The sequence below is a fragment of the Stegodyphus dumicola genome, chromosome X2 (genome assembly GCF_044657685.1).
Source record: "Stegodyphus dumicola isolate Sdum_Otavi_A_Nest chromosome X2, ASM4465768v1".
Taxonomy (NCBI): domain Eukaryota; kingdom Metazoa; phylum Arthropoda; class Arachnida; order Araneae; family Eresidae; genus Stegodyphus; species Stegodyphus dumicola.
Window position 1 is genome coordinate 132607350 of NC_140781.1, and position 21785 is coordinate 132629134.

Here is a 21785-nt window from a genome sequence, read left to right on the forward strand (position 1 = left end):
CACTGGAGAATTCCTAGTAGAAACATGTTTCACTGGAAGTGATGTCCTGTTAAGCTAAGTCGGACACTGTACAAATGATTCAAAAATGTTTCGCTTAAAGCTTCTTCCTTGGCAGCATGCTGTTGAAAAACTCAGTAGCATTTTGTCATGAAAATGAATCAGATATTCTCAAAATGAAAATTCACTGAAATTTTTCTTTTCATGCATTGTTGAGGGTCTGTAGTAGATATGATACAGGTTTAAGTTAATAAAGCATAATTCTGTTTAACAGATATAAAAATGAAAAGGATATTTGAATATAACACTTAGAAAAGAAAAATCTAGAACTGAATATAAAAATTCAGCATTCAAACACTATTATATTAATGGAAACTGCCCTAAACTCTCAGACAGACTTGACAAATGATTCCAAAAATCTTTCATATGTCATATTTACCCGTCCATATTTTGAGTTTTTATGTTGTAGTAACAAATACAGTCAAAAGTCGTTAATTCGGACACCCATAATCCAGAATGATCTATAATCCGGACCTCAAAGCTACAAACTTTTTGTAAGACCTTTACGGCTGCAAATATGCGTGTGCGCGTGCGCAAAATACGTTTACTGATGCGCGTTTAATGTACAACGGACGGTATAAGCTAAGCTAAAATTATCTAATTCAGTTAATGTTGCAGATTGTGTTGTTCCTTAATCTTCAAATTGGATTCGACTTATTATTTTTTGCAGACTGTTAGAGCAATTTTATAAAAGTAAGCTTAAACTTTCGGTTATGTCAAATAGAATTTCTGATATATATTTACTAATATGTAAAGGATCTACAAAGCGAAAGTATGTTTCAAAGTCCATTAAACAAAAAGTGGAATTGCTGCTAAAAATGGATAAAGGCATATCCTTTGTTTATCTAAACTTTAACATTTGTTTATCTAAACTTTTTTTATTTTTAACGCCGCGGCGCACAATGAATTGGAAGTTGATCTGTCAGCACTATCCTTATCTTCAGGGCAGATGTTTTTATTTTATTTGGCTTATAATTCCTTACTAAATGTAGTATTTCATCTCGATGTACGTCTTATTTTATTTATTATCTTGATATGATTTAAATCAAATTCCTCGTCATTATAATTCGCTTCCGATAGCGAAGAAAGTAACAGAGGTTATGAAAACGAAAAAATTTCGATTGACAAATTAGTCGGTATTCTCGACACAGCAATTATAGGACTTGAACAGCGGAACTTTGTAACTGAACAAGAAATTGTCTGTTTATAGAATTAAAGAGAATGTATTATCACATAAAAAACGAAGCAACTTAAACAACTTACATTGAAAGAAATGTTAAATACAGTAAACAAATAAATATTAAGCTTTTTTTTTTTTGTAAATTTTGATCCCTTTAGATCATAATTGTTCTTTATTTCATAAATTACAGTTTCATATTTTTAATTTTATAATTTCTGCATGCCATCTTACCAGATTTAAACTGATGATCTATAATCCGGAATCGCCGAAGTCCCGACGAGTTAACGACTTTTGACTGCATACTATATAGAAAGAATTAAAAAGCAAACATCCAAGACATAAATACAGTTAACAATGTTACAATGTTCATTAGAGTTTTCTGAAAAAGTGAACATTTTGTCTGTTTCAGGTTCCACAACTGGAAATGAAAAGCAAAAAAATTTAGTTATTATTTTACCATACCTCTTTTTCTATAAGTTCTACACTGTATTTTACAGTAGGATCCTTTAATAACTTCAAGGTTTCATCTTTCTTCTGCAGCAAAAAACGTATCAAAATTGCCGTAATGGTCACAAGACTGAAACCAACAACAATTGGCACGACCTATAAAAAAATTAAAAATGGCATATAAGCTTATCAAATTGTTACACTCAAACTTTGGCACTTCTGTTAACAGAGTGCCACTCGACAAATATGCACCAAAATGACAAACGACATGATATAAGTAACAAAACGCCTGCTTACACTGCATCACAAATAGCAATGCAACATTTAATGCACACAATGCCAAACTTGATCTATCCACTGCTTCCCCCCATTTGAAAGCAGATCACTGTGTACATAACGAGAACACTGCTTAAAAAAAATCAGACAATTTCACAAATTTGCTATCGCACATATTAAACATTATATATATACGTATTATATGGCACATTACCGTTATTACAAGTTTACTTTTTCCCATAAAGCTTTACGTATCGTTACAGTTGCCACCATCTTGTTAAATTTTCCACTAACTTTTATGTTTGGCATTAAGTGGCACTCTGTTCACAGAAGCCTGTCTGCTTTTTTACTATTTAAGATGGAAAAAGAATCAGTTATTATTTAACTAGCGCTTTTGATAAGCCATATCAAATCAAACTTAAAGCACATAAGCACACTGCCTCCAAAAGTTGCAAAATACACTACCCAACACTGAAAATGCCAAGAAATACCAGGGAAAAGTGGCCAGAAAGTGACAAAACTTGGCTAACAGAGAGAGACAGCTACGCACAATAAATTACCTTTATTTTGAAATGAAATGCACAATACAGAGTGAGAAGAGTGTCGGCTAAGTAGTTTGTATGACCACCTTGGATGGCGATACATGAAGAAACACGTTTAGGTACAGAGTCCGTGAGACTATGAATGGTGTCCTGAGGAATGGCTCTCCATTCCCTGTCTAACATTTGTCACAATTCGTCTTCTGAACACGGAAATGGCAGGTTCTGCAAATAGCATCCAATCACATCCCAAATGTGTTCAGCTGATGAGAGATCAGGAGAGAAAGGTGGCCAAGGAAGCATCTGTACACCTTACACAGCATGTTGACTGATGCGAGCAGTATGTGGTCTGGTGTTATCCTGCTGATAAAGGGCATCTCTGAAAGTAGGGGTGTGTCACTGAGCCCAGCACATCATCCATGTATCGTTCGGCCACCAGTGTCCTGAATACGAACTAGAAATTACCTGAAATAGTACGTGATTGTGCCCCAAACCATGATGCCACACTGTAGCGTGGTGAGCTGTTCCACAATTGCTGCTGGATTGGACCTGTTTCCACATCAATGCCACATTCATACATGGTGACTATCAGTGTAGAAACAGAAATGGGACTCATCTGAGAACACAACCTTCTGCCATTTTGTCGTCCACATCGCTCGAGCCCGGCACCATTGCAGACATTGGTGTCTATGATGTGTGTGTGTGTGGGGGGGGTCAATGTCACTCTTCTTAACAGATGCCATGAGTGCAGGCCACAAGCCACGAGTTGATGGTAAATGGTTCTGGTCAATATCCAGAGCGTCTTGAACATGCTGCAGACTAAAGGTAGAAGTGGCTTGTGGCTACCCCACCACTTGTCGGTGGATGCATCGATGCACGCCTGGCTGCACCGGCACCTCTTGAACGTGCCAAATTTCCTTGTTCCAACCATGGTTGCTTCCAGATATGTGTCAGCAGAGATTTGCCGTGTGCAGTAACCTGCCCTTCTCAGTAGAATCATCATACCCCTCGTAAATTTGTCTGTCTGCTCAAAGTGCCTCAGTTGATGGCAGCATGGCATTTTCTGTTATTACACGTCCTCCGAGACAAAAACAAATTTTCTATGATGATTTCCCTAGCATAAATAACAGCATGAAAACTGAACATTCTGTAGGTTGCTTCCCTTATATCTTCTTCAAAGTGTGCTGGACTGCTGCGCATTTCACATTATTTGCCTAACTTGGTGATGTGCATCTACCCTGCAAATTGCATAATTTTCGGGGCCACTCTTTCTTGGTATTGCATTTTCAATGTCGGGTAGCATAATGAACAGCACGCACATCCATGAATTCTACTGGGTTAAATCAATGATCACAGATAAACATCAAATGATAAATTAGTCATGGAATGAAAACAACTTGTTTGGGCTTAACAGTTTCAATGTACAAAGAAAATTTTCAAAATGCCTAGCATTCACTTTGAATTAAATTAGCTGTGTAATGACAAAAAATATGATAAAAAAATTCTGAACTGTGTTTCAAGACTCTTAGTATACCACTAAGAGGCTTGAAACACAGTTTAGAATTTTAGTATGCTACTAGGAAGCTTGAAATACAGGAATCGATTAATACATTAAGCATAAAGTCAGTCAGTCAATAGTCACACTATACTTTCTGTTCGGAAGATGTCAGTCACCAGTTACTGACAGAACACTTTTTGTTCAGGCCAAAACAGGCATGGCACTTAACATATTAAAGAAGACATTAATCAACCCCCTGGCTTAATTTAACATTTCTGTTAATCCATTCTGGGTACCTTCTGACAAATAGTACATCATACTACAGTACAAAGTCTGAGATTCAGACGTCCAATATCCGGAATGATCTAATATCCGGACCTCAAAACCACCAACAATTTTTTTCCCCAATATTTTACGCATGTGCATTTGATACTCCCCCCCCATAAATAAAACATGTGGAGAGTCTCGATTCTTAATTTCCCTTCAGACATTAAATAATACCTTGTTATTGAAGAAACAATAATTTAGAATAAATTTGTGTGATCAATAGTTTGGCTGCATATCTGCTTGGCATACATCTCAAACCGAAACATTCTAAATAGAAACATAGTTGATTTTACATCTACAAATATTTTATATCCCTGATGTCAACCTGGCAAATCATTATTTATTATATTTTGCTTTCATCACCACATGTTAATCAACACATGACAACTTGAGTAATGACTCATGCAGCAATGCCCAGACAATTTTTTACATCAGCAATTTAATAGCAAATGGTACCTTTTATGGTGACATTAAGCTTGGAGATGATGATGGATTTAAATTAAATGTGCTAAGAAAGCTCAGAAATATCGACGAGGAAAAATTTCACAAAAATATTTTTTCATCTGCTAAAAATAGTTTTGTTAATGATACTCATAGGCCAAACGATTACATTTAGTACAATTTGAATTAAGAATAACTGATTTGTTTTTCACAGAAACCTAGAAGCAGCGCCAGAGCACGTATAGCTACATCGGGAAGCAGAATTTAGGGAAGACAAGATTTTTGGAATTTAGAAAAATCCCAAGCAACAAATGAATTAAGAAATGAAAATATTTTTAGAATTTAGGGAAAGCACTGGGATCCAAAATTTAGGGGCTGCAAAAATTTAGAACTTAGGCGCTTGGTAGCATAACTTGGGATCCACAGAGACTGTATCAGGCAGTAAGATACCTAGCACTGGCCCTCGATAAGCCTAAAGTATATATGTGGGAATTTATTAATTCAGGACTCAGATAAGCCTTAAGCATGTGCAAGAAATAGACATAAATATAATAACTAACCTAATACAATCGGGCTTAACTGTCTCGGTGTGCAATAGAAGCAAGATAAAATTTAGCAGAACAACTTGTCTTTCGTCGCCAATCTCATGATACACAGCCAATAATGTATAGTGGATGCCACTAAGCTAGGCTAAAATTATACTTTCCTGAATTCAAGGAATTTCAGTCAATATAGCAAATTGAGCTATTCCTTAACTTCTGATTTGATCCATGATTTTTTTTCAAGCTGTTTTTATTATAGCAATTTACGAATACCAGATTTTCAACTTTCGATTTTGTCGAAAATAGTTTCTAATTGTGAAGCTGCAACAGGATCTACAAAGTGAAAGCATGTTTCAATGTCCTTTAAACAAAAGTGGAGTTGCTGCAAGAAATGGCTAAAGGTATATCTGTCTCAAAATTATGTGAGGAGTATGGCATTGGAAAGTCAACTGTATATGACAGAACAAAACCAAAATAGGAACTTTTTTCACGCCATTTGCAATGAACAACAGAACAATTAAGCTAAAAGTGAAGATCATGACAAAGTGATGATTGAATGAGTCAGACAGCATCACAGGGAGGGCGTGCCATTGACGGGTCCAATGCTAATGGCTTAAGCTAAAATATTTCACAAAGAAATGAACTTAAAAACTGAGTGGGCATATTCAATATGTTGGTTTACCAAATTTAAAAATCACCGTGGTATAAGGCAATTAGGAATTTCAGATGGAAAAGCTTCAGCTGATACTAAATCTGCTGAACTATTTGCAGATGAATTCATTGAACTCATTAACAGTTTAAAGTTATCTCCAGAACAAATTTACAATGCTGATGGAACTGGTCTTTTATGGCAATATGTACTACAAAATGTCTTAGCAACTTCTATAGAAAAAGCTCCAACTTGTGTCAAAGATTCCAGAGCGAGACTAACAATTTTAATATGCGCAAATGCTGCATGAATGCACAAGTGTAAACTTTTCGTAATTGGAAAAAATACACGACCTCAAAGAGTAAAGAGTTTCTCGTTATATTGTGCAAACAAAAGAACATGGATGACACAAGTGTTAATGAATGATTGGTTTGAAAATCATTTCATACACGAAGCTCGGAAGAATTCGGTTGGTTTACCTGATAATGAAAAAATAGTCCTGATTGTAGATGACTATTTGGCTCATATTTCACTTAAGGTTTTAATGAAAGATAATGTATCCACATTTTTCTTTTCTCCAAACTGTACCTTCAGCATTCAGCCTGTGGATATCGGAATAGCATGCTCGCCGAAATGCAAATATAAAGTAGAATTTTTAGAAACCATGTTAAATTTCTTGAATAATGGCAAGATTATTCAAGAATTTTTGAAATAGTTTAGTAGAAAATCTTCTGTGTGGAGCATAGCAAGATTGTGGGAGGATGTGTCTCCAGATACTTTAAAAAAATGCTTGCCATATTTTATGCCCACCTAGCATGATGATGAATATGAAAGCCACAAATGTGAAGGTTTTCGGATATCGCAAACCAATCCCTACGAATCCAGATCTCAGGCTTTGTACTCTATCATCAAATGCAACTGCTGAGTAAGCACACTGAATGTTTGAGGAATGGCAGAAACAGTATACAGAAATAATAAAATCAATATATAGTAGTTGTTGCTGTGTTTACAATAAAGCCTATTCAAAAAATGCCATGGACTTTATACTAGTATTGAGATTTAACGTTACATACCAAAGGACTTTATAATGGAACACCACAACAATGCAATAGTTACAAGACTGAAGCTAATAACAATTAGTACCATCATAAAAGTATTAAAAATAACATAAGCTTTTCAAAATGCCATGTTCTAGTTTTACTGTTAATGCATGAAAAGAAACAGATTTCAATATAATTTAATTACGTGCTTTTGATAGTTATAAAAAATCAACTTTGCAACACTAATAAACACACTGTCTCCCCAAAAAATGCAATTATTAAACAGAATGTACATTCATGAATTCTAAGCATATGAAGGATTGAAGAGAATAATTAAAAGTCTTATCAGCAAAGATACTATAAATCCCTCTTATACTCAGAAGTGTCTTTCAAGAAAATCAGAAGTGCCTTTCAAGAGGAATGACAGGTACCATCCCCTACAATACTGGATCACCTGACAAAGAAGGTTAAACACTGATACAAAAACTGCATTAGATAAGGTGATATACCATCCCATATTAAAATTTTATTTATTTTGTTTGTGGGAAAAAATCCACTGATATACACTCTGTCATAAAAAATATATGCACCCAGAAGAAAACGAATTACTATAATGAAACTATATGCATGTATTGTACGAGGAGATAAACAAATGATTACTAATTCAGAACAAAAGATGGTTTTTAGAAGTTATGGCATGAAAAAGATTAAATCAGTAAGTAGTATAGCCATTTCTGGCAGCTACACAAGAGAAAATACATGACATCGAATCAAATAGGTCTCCTATGATCCCCTGTGGAAGATTATACCATAATCTTCGCAACTGGGCAGTTTAATTCACCAATATTTCGGGACGGCTGCAGTTACCTTCGAAGCATTTCCAAAATGTGCTCTATAGGCAAGAGGTTTGCTGACTTGGCAGGCCATGGGAGTACGTCATATCCTCGAAAACACTGTAGGGAGAGTCTTTCAGTATATTGGTGAGGATTGTTTTGCTGATAAATGGCACCCGGGCGACTCAATGGCACAGGCAGTACCACTAACATTAAAATGAGGTCCAGGTAACTGCAAGCCATCACAGTACCTTGAAGGATGACTAGAGATGACTGCGAGTCCCAAAAAATTGCTTGCCACACCTTGCATAATCACCATATGCTGCTCAACAACAAATACCAGATTAGACCCCAGGCTTGGCCGCCTCCACATGCATGCATGTTGGTCATCAGCACTGAGACTGAATTGGGATTCATCGTTGAAGATCAGTCGGTCACACTCCAGCTTGCCTAAGTTTGGCGAAAATCCAATTGACACTGCCTATAATGCGAGGTCAGTAGTAGGTGGCTTAATGGACATCAGCAGAACATACTAGCATCAGCCAGTCATCTCCCAATGGTTTTCTTCGATACACCAGATGCCTAGAAGGTGGTAAATATTGTTTTATCGATTGCAGTTATGTTGTTGGTACAGAAATGGCTCCGCTTATGATTGCACAATTCTCATGCTCATTTGTGTTCCTGGGATGCCCTGATATTCTGCAATGGTAGACTACCCCTTTGGTGACCCTCTGTCACCAACTCCGAGCAACTACTATATCACTTTGACCGAGGTGGTAGCTGATACGCTTGTTCACTGAACCTGCTTCTCTGAGGCCTACAATACGCCCCTTCTAAAAAGTCCGACAACTGTTCGTACTGCCATTGGTTGCAATCATGCTGTTAAACTCTCCCAGCTGTACACCTCATATGCACACAGCGCTTTCTCTTGTCTCATTGGCGTTGGAATTAACCACTTGCATTATGACTAAACTTGCGGTTGCGGTGCCGTGCGCTACAACATAACAAGCAGTAAAGTGTCTCATTTACGCCGCTCCGTGTCTGCAAGTGCAATCCAGAGCTGTAACTCGAGAAATAAACAATCTCGTTGTTAGGCGATGTGTGCACCACGTTTTCATTTTTGCGATAAATGCCTAGCGACGTGGTGTTCACGTCGCTCGCGGTTTGAGACAAAAGCATCTCGACATGTGTGGAACGTCTTTTTAGCGCAAGTGGTTAAAATCATTTGCATATCTGTTACCAGACTACATTCTTGCCAAGTTTCGTGATTGTGCCTCGACTTCTGGGTGCATATATATTTTTGGGGCAGACTGTTTTATGTGCATAGTATGCATAAAATAAAACTATATCTAAGTAAACCATTTGTTAATGCCACTCTGTAACACAAAAAATGCAACTTGTTAGGATCTACAAATTAGTAATATTTGTACTTATATGGCGTAGAAACTGTATTGCACCAGACAGCGCTGTGTGCACCTGAATTCCTTTGAGGACTTCAGAACTTTGATGACTGTGAGTTATGCAACAGGAAATTAAGTGCGAATTACGAACTAAGTTTATATGTGTTTCTTTATTGTAAATGCAGCTATTTGTGTCGTCAATAAAAATTGGATAAAATGACAAAAAGAGAGAATCAATGAGGTGTCTGACAGGTAAACGAAATTTCTTTATTACTTGATTTGAATATTGAGTTTTAGAATATTTTAGCGAACGCGAAAAAGAATGTATATGCATATTTACAATAGTTTTGGCGCCGATAATCCGGAAGAGACCTTTAGATAAAGTAAATTGCAAATTGAATACTGAAAAACATATTTAGCGAATTGTGGTGTGTGTGTATTTAATTATGGCAAAGCACACTAGGGCTATCTATCTGCCTAAGGGGAGGGATGCTTTCATGGAGGACTTTCTAAGGAAAACTGGCTCATACACGGTACACATGGGGAAAACCACGAAAACACCCATGCAGCCAGCCCGTTCGCGGGATTCGTACCTCGGACCGAACTACCAGTGTTCAATGACTTTACCGCTCAGCTGCTGGTGGGCCTATTTAGCGAATTGAACAATTTAAATTGTTATGATGGATATTGAAGCTTTAAAAACGATTAGAGCACCTGTCAGATGTGCCGCAACTGACACTATGAAATTGTTAGAAACTGAAATAAACAAACAGGAAAGATCAGTTGATTTAATTGATGAACTTTTAGCGAAACTTTTAGATAAGGAAGCTAATTTAGAGTATCTTAACGAGGAATTTCTAAAACTGTGCAAAACGGAAGAAATAGAAAAGGAAATTGAAAAACAGCAAGAATATAAAGATAATAGTTATTACTTGGAAAATTCGTGCGAATAGAATCCTGAAAACGAAAGAAAGTGAAGTTGTTAACGAAACTGAAAGAACGAATGTTGTAGAAACCAGAAGTGAACAGCAGAATACAGTACAACTTCCTCGCTTGCAGATACCTCAATACAATGGCAATATATTAAGGTTTAACGAATTTTATTCTCAGTTTAAAGTAGCTATCCATAAAAATGTGAATCTTAGTAATGTAGAGGAGTTTAGTTATTTAAAATCGTACTTAACAGACGAAGCTGAGGTAGCTCTACGTGGTTTAGCGTTAAGTTCTGAAAACTATGAATTGCCTTGAACATATTAAAAGAATGCTTTGGTTGAAAAGATATTATTATAGATGCGCATATGGCAAGACTTTTAGACTTAAGTCCAGTACGAAAATCATATGACATTGTAGCGTTGCGTAGACTTTACTCAGAATGCAAAACACATATTCGAGGATTAGAAAATAACGGAATTAATCCTAATAGTTACAGTTGTCTATTGTATCCCATGTTGTTAAAATCGATACCCAAAGATTTGTCCTTAGAATTTTCTCGTAAAACACATTCGGAAGATGAAAACAAAATATCTGATTTATTGAAATTTTTAAAGATTGAAATTCACTGTCGTTAATGTAACTAGTACTTAAGTAGAGACTTTAATTTAAACACTTCAGATTCGCGAATGGAACCTAAATTTAATCCTCTACAAAAACCTAATCAAAAGTATGGGAGATTTAATAAAACCAAAGTTGATTATAACGGGAAAAATAAATTAAATTCGAACATTCCAACTACTTCTGCATTTATTGTTGATGTGAAAAAATTTATATTTTGTACAAAACCGAAAATAGATCACAATTCTACCTCTTGTCCCTTATCAGTAGAACAGAGAAAATTAATCCTTAGAAAAAATGGTATGTGTTATGCCTGCCTTTCGAAGGGGCATGCATATAAGCAGTGTAAAACAAAAACTATTTGTGGAAGTTGTAAATGTTTTATGCATCACAAATTGATTTGCGATCAACCCAATGTTTATTCTTCTTCCTCCACTCAGGAATCTCGTCAGACTGTCGACATGAATAAATTAAATGTTGTGTCTTCCATAGCATGTGTGACTGAATCAGATGATTGCGACATACTACTCGAAACTTGCTCGGCAGTAATAAAAGTAAGAAGATTAATATTTTGTTAGATAATGCGTCACAGAGATGTTTTTTGAGAAAAGAATTAGCCGTCAAAATGAAATTACTCGTAATTCGACAAGAAAGTCTAGCTGTTTACATTTTCGGCTCTAGAGTGCCAGTACAAAAAACGTATGATGTAGTTCGGTTTACACTTTGTAATTTATGTGATTCGGACAAGAAAATAACGATTGGAGCACTTTTGACTGACTGTATTTCTGGATCGCAGTTTAAAGTATCACATAACAAATTAATGCAAATATTTTCGACGAAGAACATTCAATTGTCAAACTTAAGTAAATCGTCAGGAAATGAAATGTCCCTGCTTATTGGAGCACAGTATTTTCGGGATATTCATACGGGAGAAAAGGAGCGATTAAACAAATCTTTGTATTTGATTGATATTCTGTTTGGAAAGGCTGTTCAAGGTCGAATCCCTTCATCAGATTTAAATGCCAATCGGGATATTTCTATTATGAAAATTGAATGTTGCACCGCATTGAATGAAAAACTAACGCAATTTTGGCAGTTAGATTCAATGGGGATAAATGATACTCATAGTGGAGATTTCAAATTTAATGAGGAATTTATTTCTCAATTTGAAAGTAATTTAAAATATGAAAATGGAATGCATACAACTAAATTATTCTGGGATGGTAAACCAGAAAACTTGTCCAACAACATAGCGGTAGCAAAACGACGATTTCGTAACTTAAGTATAAAAATGAAAGAAAATGATTGGGTTTATAATGAATATAAGAATATAGTTAAGGAGCAATTAAAACTGAATATTGTTAAAGAATGTCTTTCCGGCTTAGAAGAGAATTCTTATTATATGTCTCATTCAGCTGTAGTAAGATCAGATAGGGACATTACGAAAGTCAAATTGGTTTTTGATGCATCGTCAAAAGGTAATGGGTGCAAATCTCTTAATGAATGCTTGAATCCTGGGCCACCGTTGAATCCCAGAATTTTGGATGCAATCTTGCGATTTCGCGAATATGAATATGCATTCAGCTGGGACATTTAGGGAGTATTTTTGACCATAGGAATAGCGGAAGAGGATAGACTATTTACGTTTTTTCTGGTTTCCAGATGAAAGTGATTAAAAAACTTACAAAATTTTACAAAAGACTGCGAAAGAATAGTGCGATGCTGCTGCTGATGAAATTGTGGGTTTAGAATATGAAGAATTCGAAGACCAATTAAAAGAAATAAAAAGCTTACAAACATCATCATTAAATTTTAATTTATAGATTTTAATTGATAATGGAAGACTGAGAATTATAATTATATTTCTACTACGGTATATGTTTTAAGCTTATCACAATTTGAAGGTTGTACTGAGAATTGGAGTAATTTTAAACAATTTGATAGTTTGATTACAAATAACTCTTTTTTAAATGATACTTAAAAAATTGTTCTATTTGCATTCTTTGTTGAAAGGAGAAGCAAATGCTGCAGAAACTCCAGAAGACAATTTTTAGCCGTTGAGATTTTAAATGAGAGAAATCAAAATCAACATTTGTTAATTCTTATAATTATTTTAAGCTGAACTTTTTAAGAAAATACATACTGAATCATGTAAGAGTCTTAGAAATTTAGTTGATGTTTTGAATAAAAACCTAAGGGGGTTTAACTTACTAAAATTAGAAGCTAATGAACTAATGCATCAATTAATTGTTAAATAAAAATTGTCATTCAAACATTTCGAATGCTCATGGAATATTTAGAAAAACAATTACAACTGTTCGAAAATTTGCGTAGAGTTTAATTATCATCACCAAAAACATTTCAAATAAAACCAGAAATTTCATGTTAAAATCAAACAGTTAATCATGCATATTATGTAAACAGTCGCATTTTGTATATAATAGTTCCTTATTTTTAATAATGACTCCAATGCAAAGATTCAGGATTGTTAAACAAATGCACTTTGTATAAATTGTTTAAGCAGCAAGCACAATCATTATGCAAATCAAAATATTTTTTATGCTTGTACACAATTATCTATTGTGATGGTCTGAAATAATAGTCTTTTGTGCGGAAAAACTTCAGCAGCCCAGGATATCTTGCCAAGCTCACAGTCGGGAATTCCTTTCAAAAGTCACAGATGCTGAATGATTATGTTAGCGGAAGCGTGATATTTGACAGTGCATCTCAGTCGCATTTTATGACTTTACAATTCGTTTTTGCGATGGATCTTGTCAAACATAGATAAATATTCCTTACTGGTTTAAATGGAAAATAAATCACATGCTTACTAAAAATAATGATTTTGCTTTTACTTCAGTAGTAGAATATGAAGAGTTCACAATGCAGAAAAGAAGTTTTCCACTCAACCTTGACACTAACTATGCAATGAAGTTCATATAGTCGAAAAAGTGAAGGATATCACTGTATTCTGAGGATCAATACATTCATGGAATCAAATAAATGATTTTGCAGAAATGAAACTGGCAAGGTGCAAATTTTAATAAATCAGGAACTTTCTAAAAGGTGAATTTTATCAGTCACTTTGTAGACTCGTTAGGTTAATTGAAGCAGGCAATCAGTGGCGTAGCGAGCATAACTGGCGCCCCCCTCTCCCAAAAAAAACACACTGACATGATGAAAATCTTGTTTGGAGACCATTTGACGTCCCTCTGCGAGCGGCGCCCGGGGCATCATAAACCCCCTTGCCCCCTCCCTCGCTACGCCACTGCAGGCAATACCAAAAATTAATGATGCCCTCTACAGGATTTGAACTCCAGACATTCTGATGATAGCTGTACATGCTTTCCAGTTACAGCACAAAGGTACAGGGCAAGGTGAGGCAAAAAGTGGTACTTACGTATTATCGCAACCAGGTTGACGCTATTCGTAAGTTTTGACGCTATTTGTAAGTTTGAGTAAAAAAGTATGAATAGAAAGAAAATGTACATTTATTAATTACAGATAATTTTTAATACAGTTTTTTATATTATTTTCTTTTAAAATATAAAATAGCAATTAAACCCTTCCGGTTTCGAATTTGAATAAGTTGCAGAATTATTTTTTCGGCGGAAATCTTTTGGCTATTGCTTTTAGCACTGATTAAAAACCGTATTCGCCATAACCATGTACATGTCGACTTATTTTTACTTAAAAAAACATCCCAGAATTGCACAAAAATGGCATTGCGCACACACTTCACTTTATCCATGTACACTGCTATTTTCTCATAAATTACAAAAATTTGCACGAAAATGCAGGAAAATTTTTTGAATCTCCACATGCTCTTTTTACAAAACTACGTATAACACGTAGGGTTGCCAAATTTCGCAATTTATGCGAACTTTGACCTGGTTGCGATAATACATAAGTACCCAAAAAATTACAGCCGACGGAAACAAGAAAATTATGGACGTAAAAGAATTAAACGGGGACAGAGGAAAAAAAACTTCAGCAAATATATCTTTTATAAAAAATTATATATAGCAAAACAATTTTGTTTATGAAATTTCTGACATGAGTGTTTAAGGTTAGACAATATATTTTTAAAGTTCAAGAAAGGGGTACTACTCTTACATACGCCCTCAGATGTATAGCATCACCAAATGTGGCCGATATGTGTTCTGCGCTGGTTTTTGGCATGATTGTGTGTTCTGCAATGTTGTTTGTATAGCAACTCTTTTGATGTTTAAACTTGATTTTGCTGGAGTGGTTGGTTTGATGGGTGTTCTGAAATGGCTTATGTTGCAATGAAAGACATGATGACAAAATTTCAGTTGCCTATTTTGGATTGTGTGCAAGGTAAATTTATTAAAAGGTACGATATTGGAGTTGTTAACGAGTCTTTTGTTCACAGCTGTGTTTATGTGGATCGAAGTGTATTTTGGGAATTTTTGGAATGCTGGACTTTGTATGCTCTGTGTCTCAGAAGATAGGGGGAAAGGATAAGGTGGTGGAAACTGATGAGTTTTGTGGTTAGAGTAGAGAGAAGGGTACCCTTTCTATCGCAAAGTTGCCGTTTCATTTATCGCCAAATTGTTGTTTCATTTATCACCAAGTGGTGATTTATTTATGGTAGCTTGAGTAGTTGAGTGTTATGGAAACCCTATTATGACAAAATCAGTTGCATGATTGTGGTGAATTTGTAAGGGCTTGTCATGCGTGTTGGTTAGGAAGTACATTGCTCATTTTCTGGTTTAGACAGTAAACTGGCTGAATAAAATAAGATTAATTTGAAGTTTCTGTACAATTTGGAAAGAAAGGGAAAAAGAGCATTACTTGACTGGTGTGTAAATGAAGGTTTACTTAGTAGCCATTATTAAGTGTCCTGTTTCTAGGACCTGTTTCCTTTCCTGTTAAGGAATTTTGTTTGACCGAAGACGTGTTAATTCGTAAATAAAGTAGATATTTCCTTTGTGTAGCGCAAAGATGAATTTCCTTTTTTATATTATTTCATTGTTTGATTTAAAAGTAGTTTCTTGGGATTATATATTTTTTGGTTGGCTGCTCCTTTGACTTTTAAGCGAAGATAGTTCGATGTGTACATGGATAAATTCTCTGATGTTTTTTAAGTGAAAAACTGATTGTGTATATGGATAAAGAGAGTGTGCAATGTCAATTTTGTGCAATTCTGGGATTTTTTTGAAGTGAAGGTCGATGTGTATATGGATACCGCGTTTGTGCAATTCTTTGTCTTGTTATTTTGACTTTGTGTAGCAGCGATTTTTGGTCACCGCTACACAAGTCAAAGAATTGCACAAACTTGGTATCCATGTACAGTCAAAAAACGCCAAGAGGTACGCATAAATATACTTTTAGCAGATTTACTAATGTTTGAAATTGATATTTCTGCTGTTTGAAGAAGCATCCACAATGGTAAGTGCACTTTATTTTATTGTTGTTCTTATTTTGTAGAATGTTATGTTCATTGTTTTTTTGCTATGAATTTCCGTCATTATTGTTGTTTTTTTAATAGTTTGTAATTTATTTTAGTTTATTTTGTTGATTTGTGCACAATGCCGAGGCTGTGTGCGATGCCTAGATAGTGCAATTCACTGATTTTTTTAAAGTTAAAACAGAACGCTGTGTACATGGTATTGTTTGAAATTTATTGTTGTTATGTTAGTTTATTTTAGCGAGGTGTGCGTAATTCCTAGATTCCTATGCTGCATAGATTGTGCAATTCTCTGATTTTTTTAAAGTTAAAATAGTGTACACCAACTCTTGTCAAAGATTTTTGGTTAGAAACTTTACGTTTCTGCTATCTAATTTTTTTGTTTTGGATTTTTGGCAACAATTGTGTGTAAAAAAACTTAGACAGTAATATGGCGCCATGGAGTTTATCGCCGAAAATGTTTGGTGAGAAATTTGTCGCCAACTGAAGGCATGCATAAGAGTACTTCCCAGAAAGGTTTATGTATATTTATTATTTTTTGTGTTGTAATATTTTCATAATTTATATTTGTGAGCTAAATAAATTATGGGGTAAAATTAACATCATTCCTTTTTGCATGTGTACCTATTATGCTGCCAGTCTGTAACTTAACCAGTCATTTACTCATTTCTTAAAAACAGTAAATAATAATAATTATGATTTAAAAATATTAGATTGATGCATATCTCATGTAAAATTCAAAATAGAATTTTATATTAAATCTGTCTAACCTATGGCTTCTTTCTTTAACCATATATTTTGATGTTTCTTTTCAATTCTATGAATTCTGTATTTTACACAACATGCTTCCCCCCCCTCCATAGATTGATTTATTTATTCTTGATACATCCCCGATGAAAGGAAAATATAAAAATCTCATCCTTCAAAGCAGCAAACTGGATTAAAAGTCAACTGATGCCAAGAACAAGGATTCAATACAGAAAAACCTTTCTTGACCTAAAAATACAGAAACAAAAAAGAAAGGAAGGGACACATCATAATTTTTCCTGTAAAAAAAAATTCCATTATGCATTATTTTCTACCTTGGTACCCTGTAAGCACATGCTTATAATGCTTAATATTGGGTTGGCAAGAAAGTAATTTTAGTTTACTTAAATAGATAACGTTATATTCGTATTGTTATTCTTCTGTCAATCTTATACATATTTTTTTCTTTCAAGATCTGGCAGCTGACACTTTTAGGCTTCCACAGAAACAAATTCCGTATAGTTTTCTGTTACAACTGTTAAGTTTACAGTCAACTGTAACATAAGATGCAAAAATGAACATTTTTGACATATTTTACTTTTTTATTTTCAAGGTAAGAAGGCAGCTGAGGCTGACAAAGAGATATGTGAAGTTTATGTACTGATTGCTTAAAAGAACACATGTGTCAGAACTGGTTTAAAAAATTTCAGCCCAGAGATTTTTCACTTGAATATGACCAATGTTCAAATCTCCTCAAGTTGATGATGATAAAATTACAGACATATCTGAATCGAATCATCATATAACCATGTGACTGATTGCAAAAAGGTTAAATGTAACTTAAGGTTAACATGCATTTGAACTGAAAAACCACACAAGATATCTGGGGCTCATTAAGTCGATATTTTGGTTCTGTATGAATAAAAAGAAGTTAACATAACTAATTGATGTTTGCAATACACATTTCAATCGTAATGCAACCAACCCTTGAAAAATAAATTATCTGCAATAATATTAATGAAAAAGATCTTGGTCTAAAATTACATATCATTCAAACTGCTACTACTGAAATTAAGAGGTAGAATAATTAATTCTCTCAAGCAAAAAAGGACTGTTCCTCAGATACTGTGATAATTTGTTTCTCATTAATAATAAATGTAAATTTTTAACTCAATTTCCATTTGGCATTCCCTTCTAAAACCATTCAACCCCAGACTTCTTTTAGTATTTTTATAACACATTCCTTTTCATCAATACGGACTACACTAACACTAAAAAAATACTGAAGAACATAAGTTACTCTTTAGTGTAATGTAATTAATTTTCCTCTAAGAGAAAAGCATTAACACATGTAAGTTACAGCAATTTTTCAAAGTATAGATATCATTCAAATCTTTGTCATCCAAATGTTTACCAGAATTTTTTACCATTTCTAAAATGGATTACAGTAACTGAAAGAATTTCAACAAGCATTTTCACTTGGAAAATCTCACATCTAGTAAAAAAGAGTGTCTATATATAAACAGTTTCTGTGCTTGTACAATATTTCTGCCTCACATCGTATTACACAGATTCCACTTTACTCTGTGCTTATCTTCTCGCGCAATAATGGGGAGTATGTGAGCGTAATTGCATAAACTATACGGACCATTTTTCTCTCACTGAAACAAATTCCTCCTTCTAACTTTAAATCAAGGTAATAAATATAGTAATCAAATGTGTTGATCAGGATGTTAATAATCGCCGAAATTATTACTAATTATCTAATCTTGGATAAATCGCATACAACCAAATATTCATTTCGATTTTGCTTCACAAATAAAAAAATTAATAATAATTTTAATAAGAGTTTTTTTAACTTACATTTCCAGCTGTGAACATAATTGTTAAACACTATCAACAATATAACGCTTTGACTCCGATAAATATTTTAAAGTTCCTCAAACATAAAAATAAGGACAAAAGGACATACGGCACGGAATACAGAAGGAATGTGCCGTTTAATAGCTTCCTATTGTCCAAATATAGAAATAAATAATAGCAGGTACTTTTAAAGACACTCTACGATCATTACCACAACAACCTAACTTTTCCAGCGCGATAGCGTAAGGAAAGCGTTTGGATTTTACAAGAGATTGCCGAAGTACAAAGTTAGTAAAATCAACAAAGTCAGCACATTACAGGAAAACCTGCGATGAATAGTCGACATCCATGGACCTTATAAGAAATAGACTAACCCAGTGGGTGGGGCGTGCGTCACACACATGTCGGGAAGAGAGAGTAGAGACGATTTAGTTTATCGTGACATTAAAACATATGGCGTTTGTATCACATAACTCTTTTTAATTATTAAATGTGATACGTTGTATAAATGATGAGACAATAAAAATCACAGTTTTTGCTAATAAGATTTTATATATCTCATGAAACTACTTTTTAGTGCAGTTTGAGTATTTTTTTTACTGCATTTTGAGCATAAGCGTAATTCTTGTCTAAACATCATTACTTTGATAAAACGGTTAAATCTCTAAACAAAAAATTTATGAATTTACTTTTGCCTACAAATAAAGTAAAATTAAGTAAGATTGATAGCACATGATGCTATGAAACAAATAAGGTAAAATTAAACAAGATTTGGTAATTTTTTTTTAATTTTGTGAACATTTTCAGGCAGTAGTAGCAAATATTTATCATTTCAAATGTTTATTTTCAAAATTATTATGGTTTTAAAAGATGATCATTTATGACAATATTAATAACTCATAAAATTCGGAGCATAAACTTTTCTGAGTGTAATGAAAAATTTTTTAAAAAATTCGCAGTAAATAAAAAAATCTTATGCGGAACTAGAAATAAATTAAAAAAATAATTACCATAAAATACAAGATATTATATGTCCAATCTTAAACTTTTATTAATGCGCCTAAAGTAACCTTGTAATTTTATATACCTGTAAATACTTTAAGTAGAATGACTATACATCCATAAATACATATGTATGAAAGTAAACAATTTAGGATATTTGTTGCATTGAAAAATTCGCTTACTTCACTTTTTATTTCAAATATTTGTGAAAACAAGATTATATCTATTTATCTATTAATGTAAATACACACACCTATATATATATTTATTTAGAGAGAGAGAGAGGAAGAGAAACAGATAATATGGTTTATTGATGCTTAAATAAAATTAATTTAGTAAATCTGCTTCGAATATTTTCTCTCTGTTTAGATTCATCGTAACATGCAACTGCATGATGCATTCTGATTTTTAAATATTGAAATATCACTGCTTTAATTAATTTAATCAGGTGGTTTTTTATCTGGCCCATCATCATAGATATGGTCTTGAAGAGAAGGAAATATATGTGTTCCTACGCTTTTTAAGACTTTTAGAGTCATGAAATTTATAATATTTTTTTTATTCAATTTAAACTCCTCTTCAGTCTGCCTAAAAATTATTTCTTCATATCATTCGGACGTCACTGGAAGGAGAAGTCAAACCTTTACATCCAGATTTATAATATTTGAAACCTAGCAAACCATCATATGGTTCTGTTGAAACTTAAGCTGAGAAACAGATATTACATTTTACTTTATAAGCTAAGCTTTTAACAACAAAACCAGCTATATAAGATGTATACTTTTCGTTTTTAAATATTCTTATTTTTGATTAGTTATAATGCTAGGAATTAAAATTTACCTATAATTTAAAAAAGCAGCAAAAAATTATAAATTTTAAAGAAAAACTTTCAAAAATTCATTTTTAGGCATTTTAGTATTTAGCTATAGTTTAGTATTAGTTATAGTTTTAGTAATTGTAAGGGAAAATTACTTGATTGAATTTTTCTGTTAGTTCACATTTAAAATATTATTTTCTAAAAGAAGAAGTTACAAATTCGCTTACATTATAGAAAAAGCTAAAAATATATACAAGCCTGAAAGCATGCAACAGCTTTATAATTATTTAGAACGTTAATTATGCTTGAAAAACATGCTAAGTATTTAAAAAGCAATCTCAGTGTCAAAAATAAAAATATTTAAAAATTCTTACTTGTGAAATGAGACACTACCACCAGCTTTTTCGTGACAATTGTACGCGCTGCAATAGCCAACCATTGCTAATTTCTGGAAGTCGTCCCTACTCCTCCGAATGTGATCAAGGTGACAGCCGGGAACTCGCCAGACGAGGGAGAAAACGCAATTGGGTTAGTCTATTTCTTATAAGGTCCCACAGCCAACTCTATAATGGCCTTGAAGCGTAAAAGTCACGTGATCAAGATGGTCGATGTATTTTTGTGGTAGTGTGTGGTTGTGAACTCGTGGTCTTGGATTTCTTGGATGTATATTTTGCTATTAAGTGATTTTAAATCACTTATGCTAAGGTAAATAATATTTTTATCTATACTTCGTTTTATACTTCTTTAATTTTTAGATTTATTTGGGAAAATTTGTAGCTGTTCTCAATCCTATTATCCAAGTATTTCGTTTTAACATAACATCGAATACATTAGTTTGGACGTTTCGCGTAGTGTTGTTTTGAATATTTGTTTGGAATAGTACATTAGGAATTCCTTATTTTGATTATTACTTTCTAATGGCATATTTGACATTCTGTTCCAATAAAATAAACTTTATCACCACAAACATTTCAGGCATTAGTAACAACTATAGATGCATTCATTCAATTGATTCCATGTTTGTTTCAAAACTATGAAGCTAAATACATATTGTTAGGAAAATTTCACACTGATGTTCCTGAATCACGTTTTGAAATGTATCGGCAAATGTCAGGTTCAGATTATTAAATAAATGACCTACA

At 33.7% G+C, this 21785-nt stretch overlaps 1 protein-coding gene across 1 annotated transcript in view; it reads right to left on the reverse strand.

The window, feature by feature from the left end:
- LOC118195835 (NADH-cytochrome b5 reductase 3-like) overlaps window positions 1–19192 on the reverse strand; it is a 65630-nt gene extending 46438 nt beyond the window's left edge. The window contains exons 1-2 of the mRNA XM_035367168.2: window positions 18825–19192; window positions 1700–1840 (exon numbers count right to left, since the gene is read on the reverse strand). Of these exons, the coding sequence (XP_035223059.1) occupies window positions 1700–1840; window positions 18825–18842 (159 nt within the window). The 5' untranslated portion in view covers window positions 18843–19192. The remainder of the gene's footprint in view (window positions 1–1699; window positions 1841–18824) is intronic.
- Between the last annotated feature and the right edge of the window lie 2593 nt (window positions 19193–21785).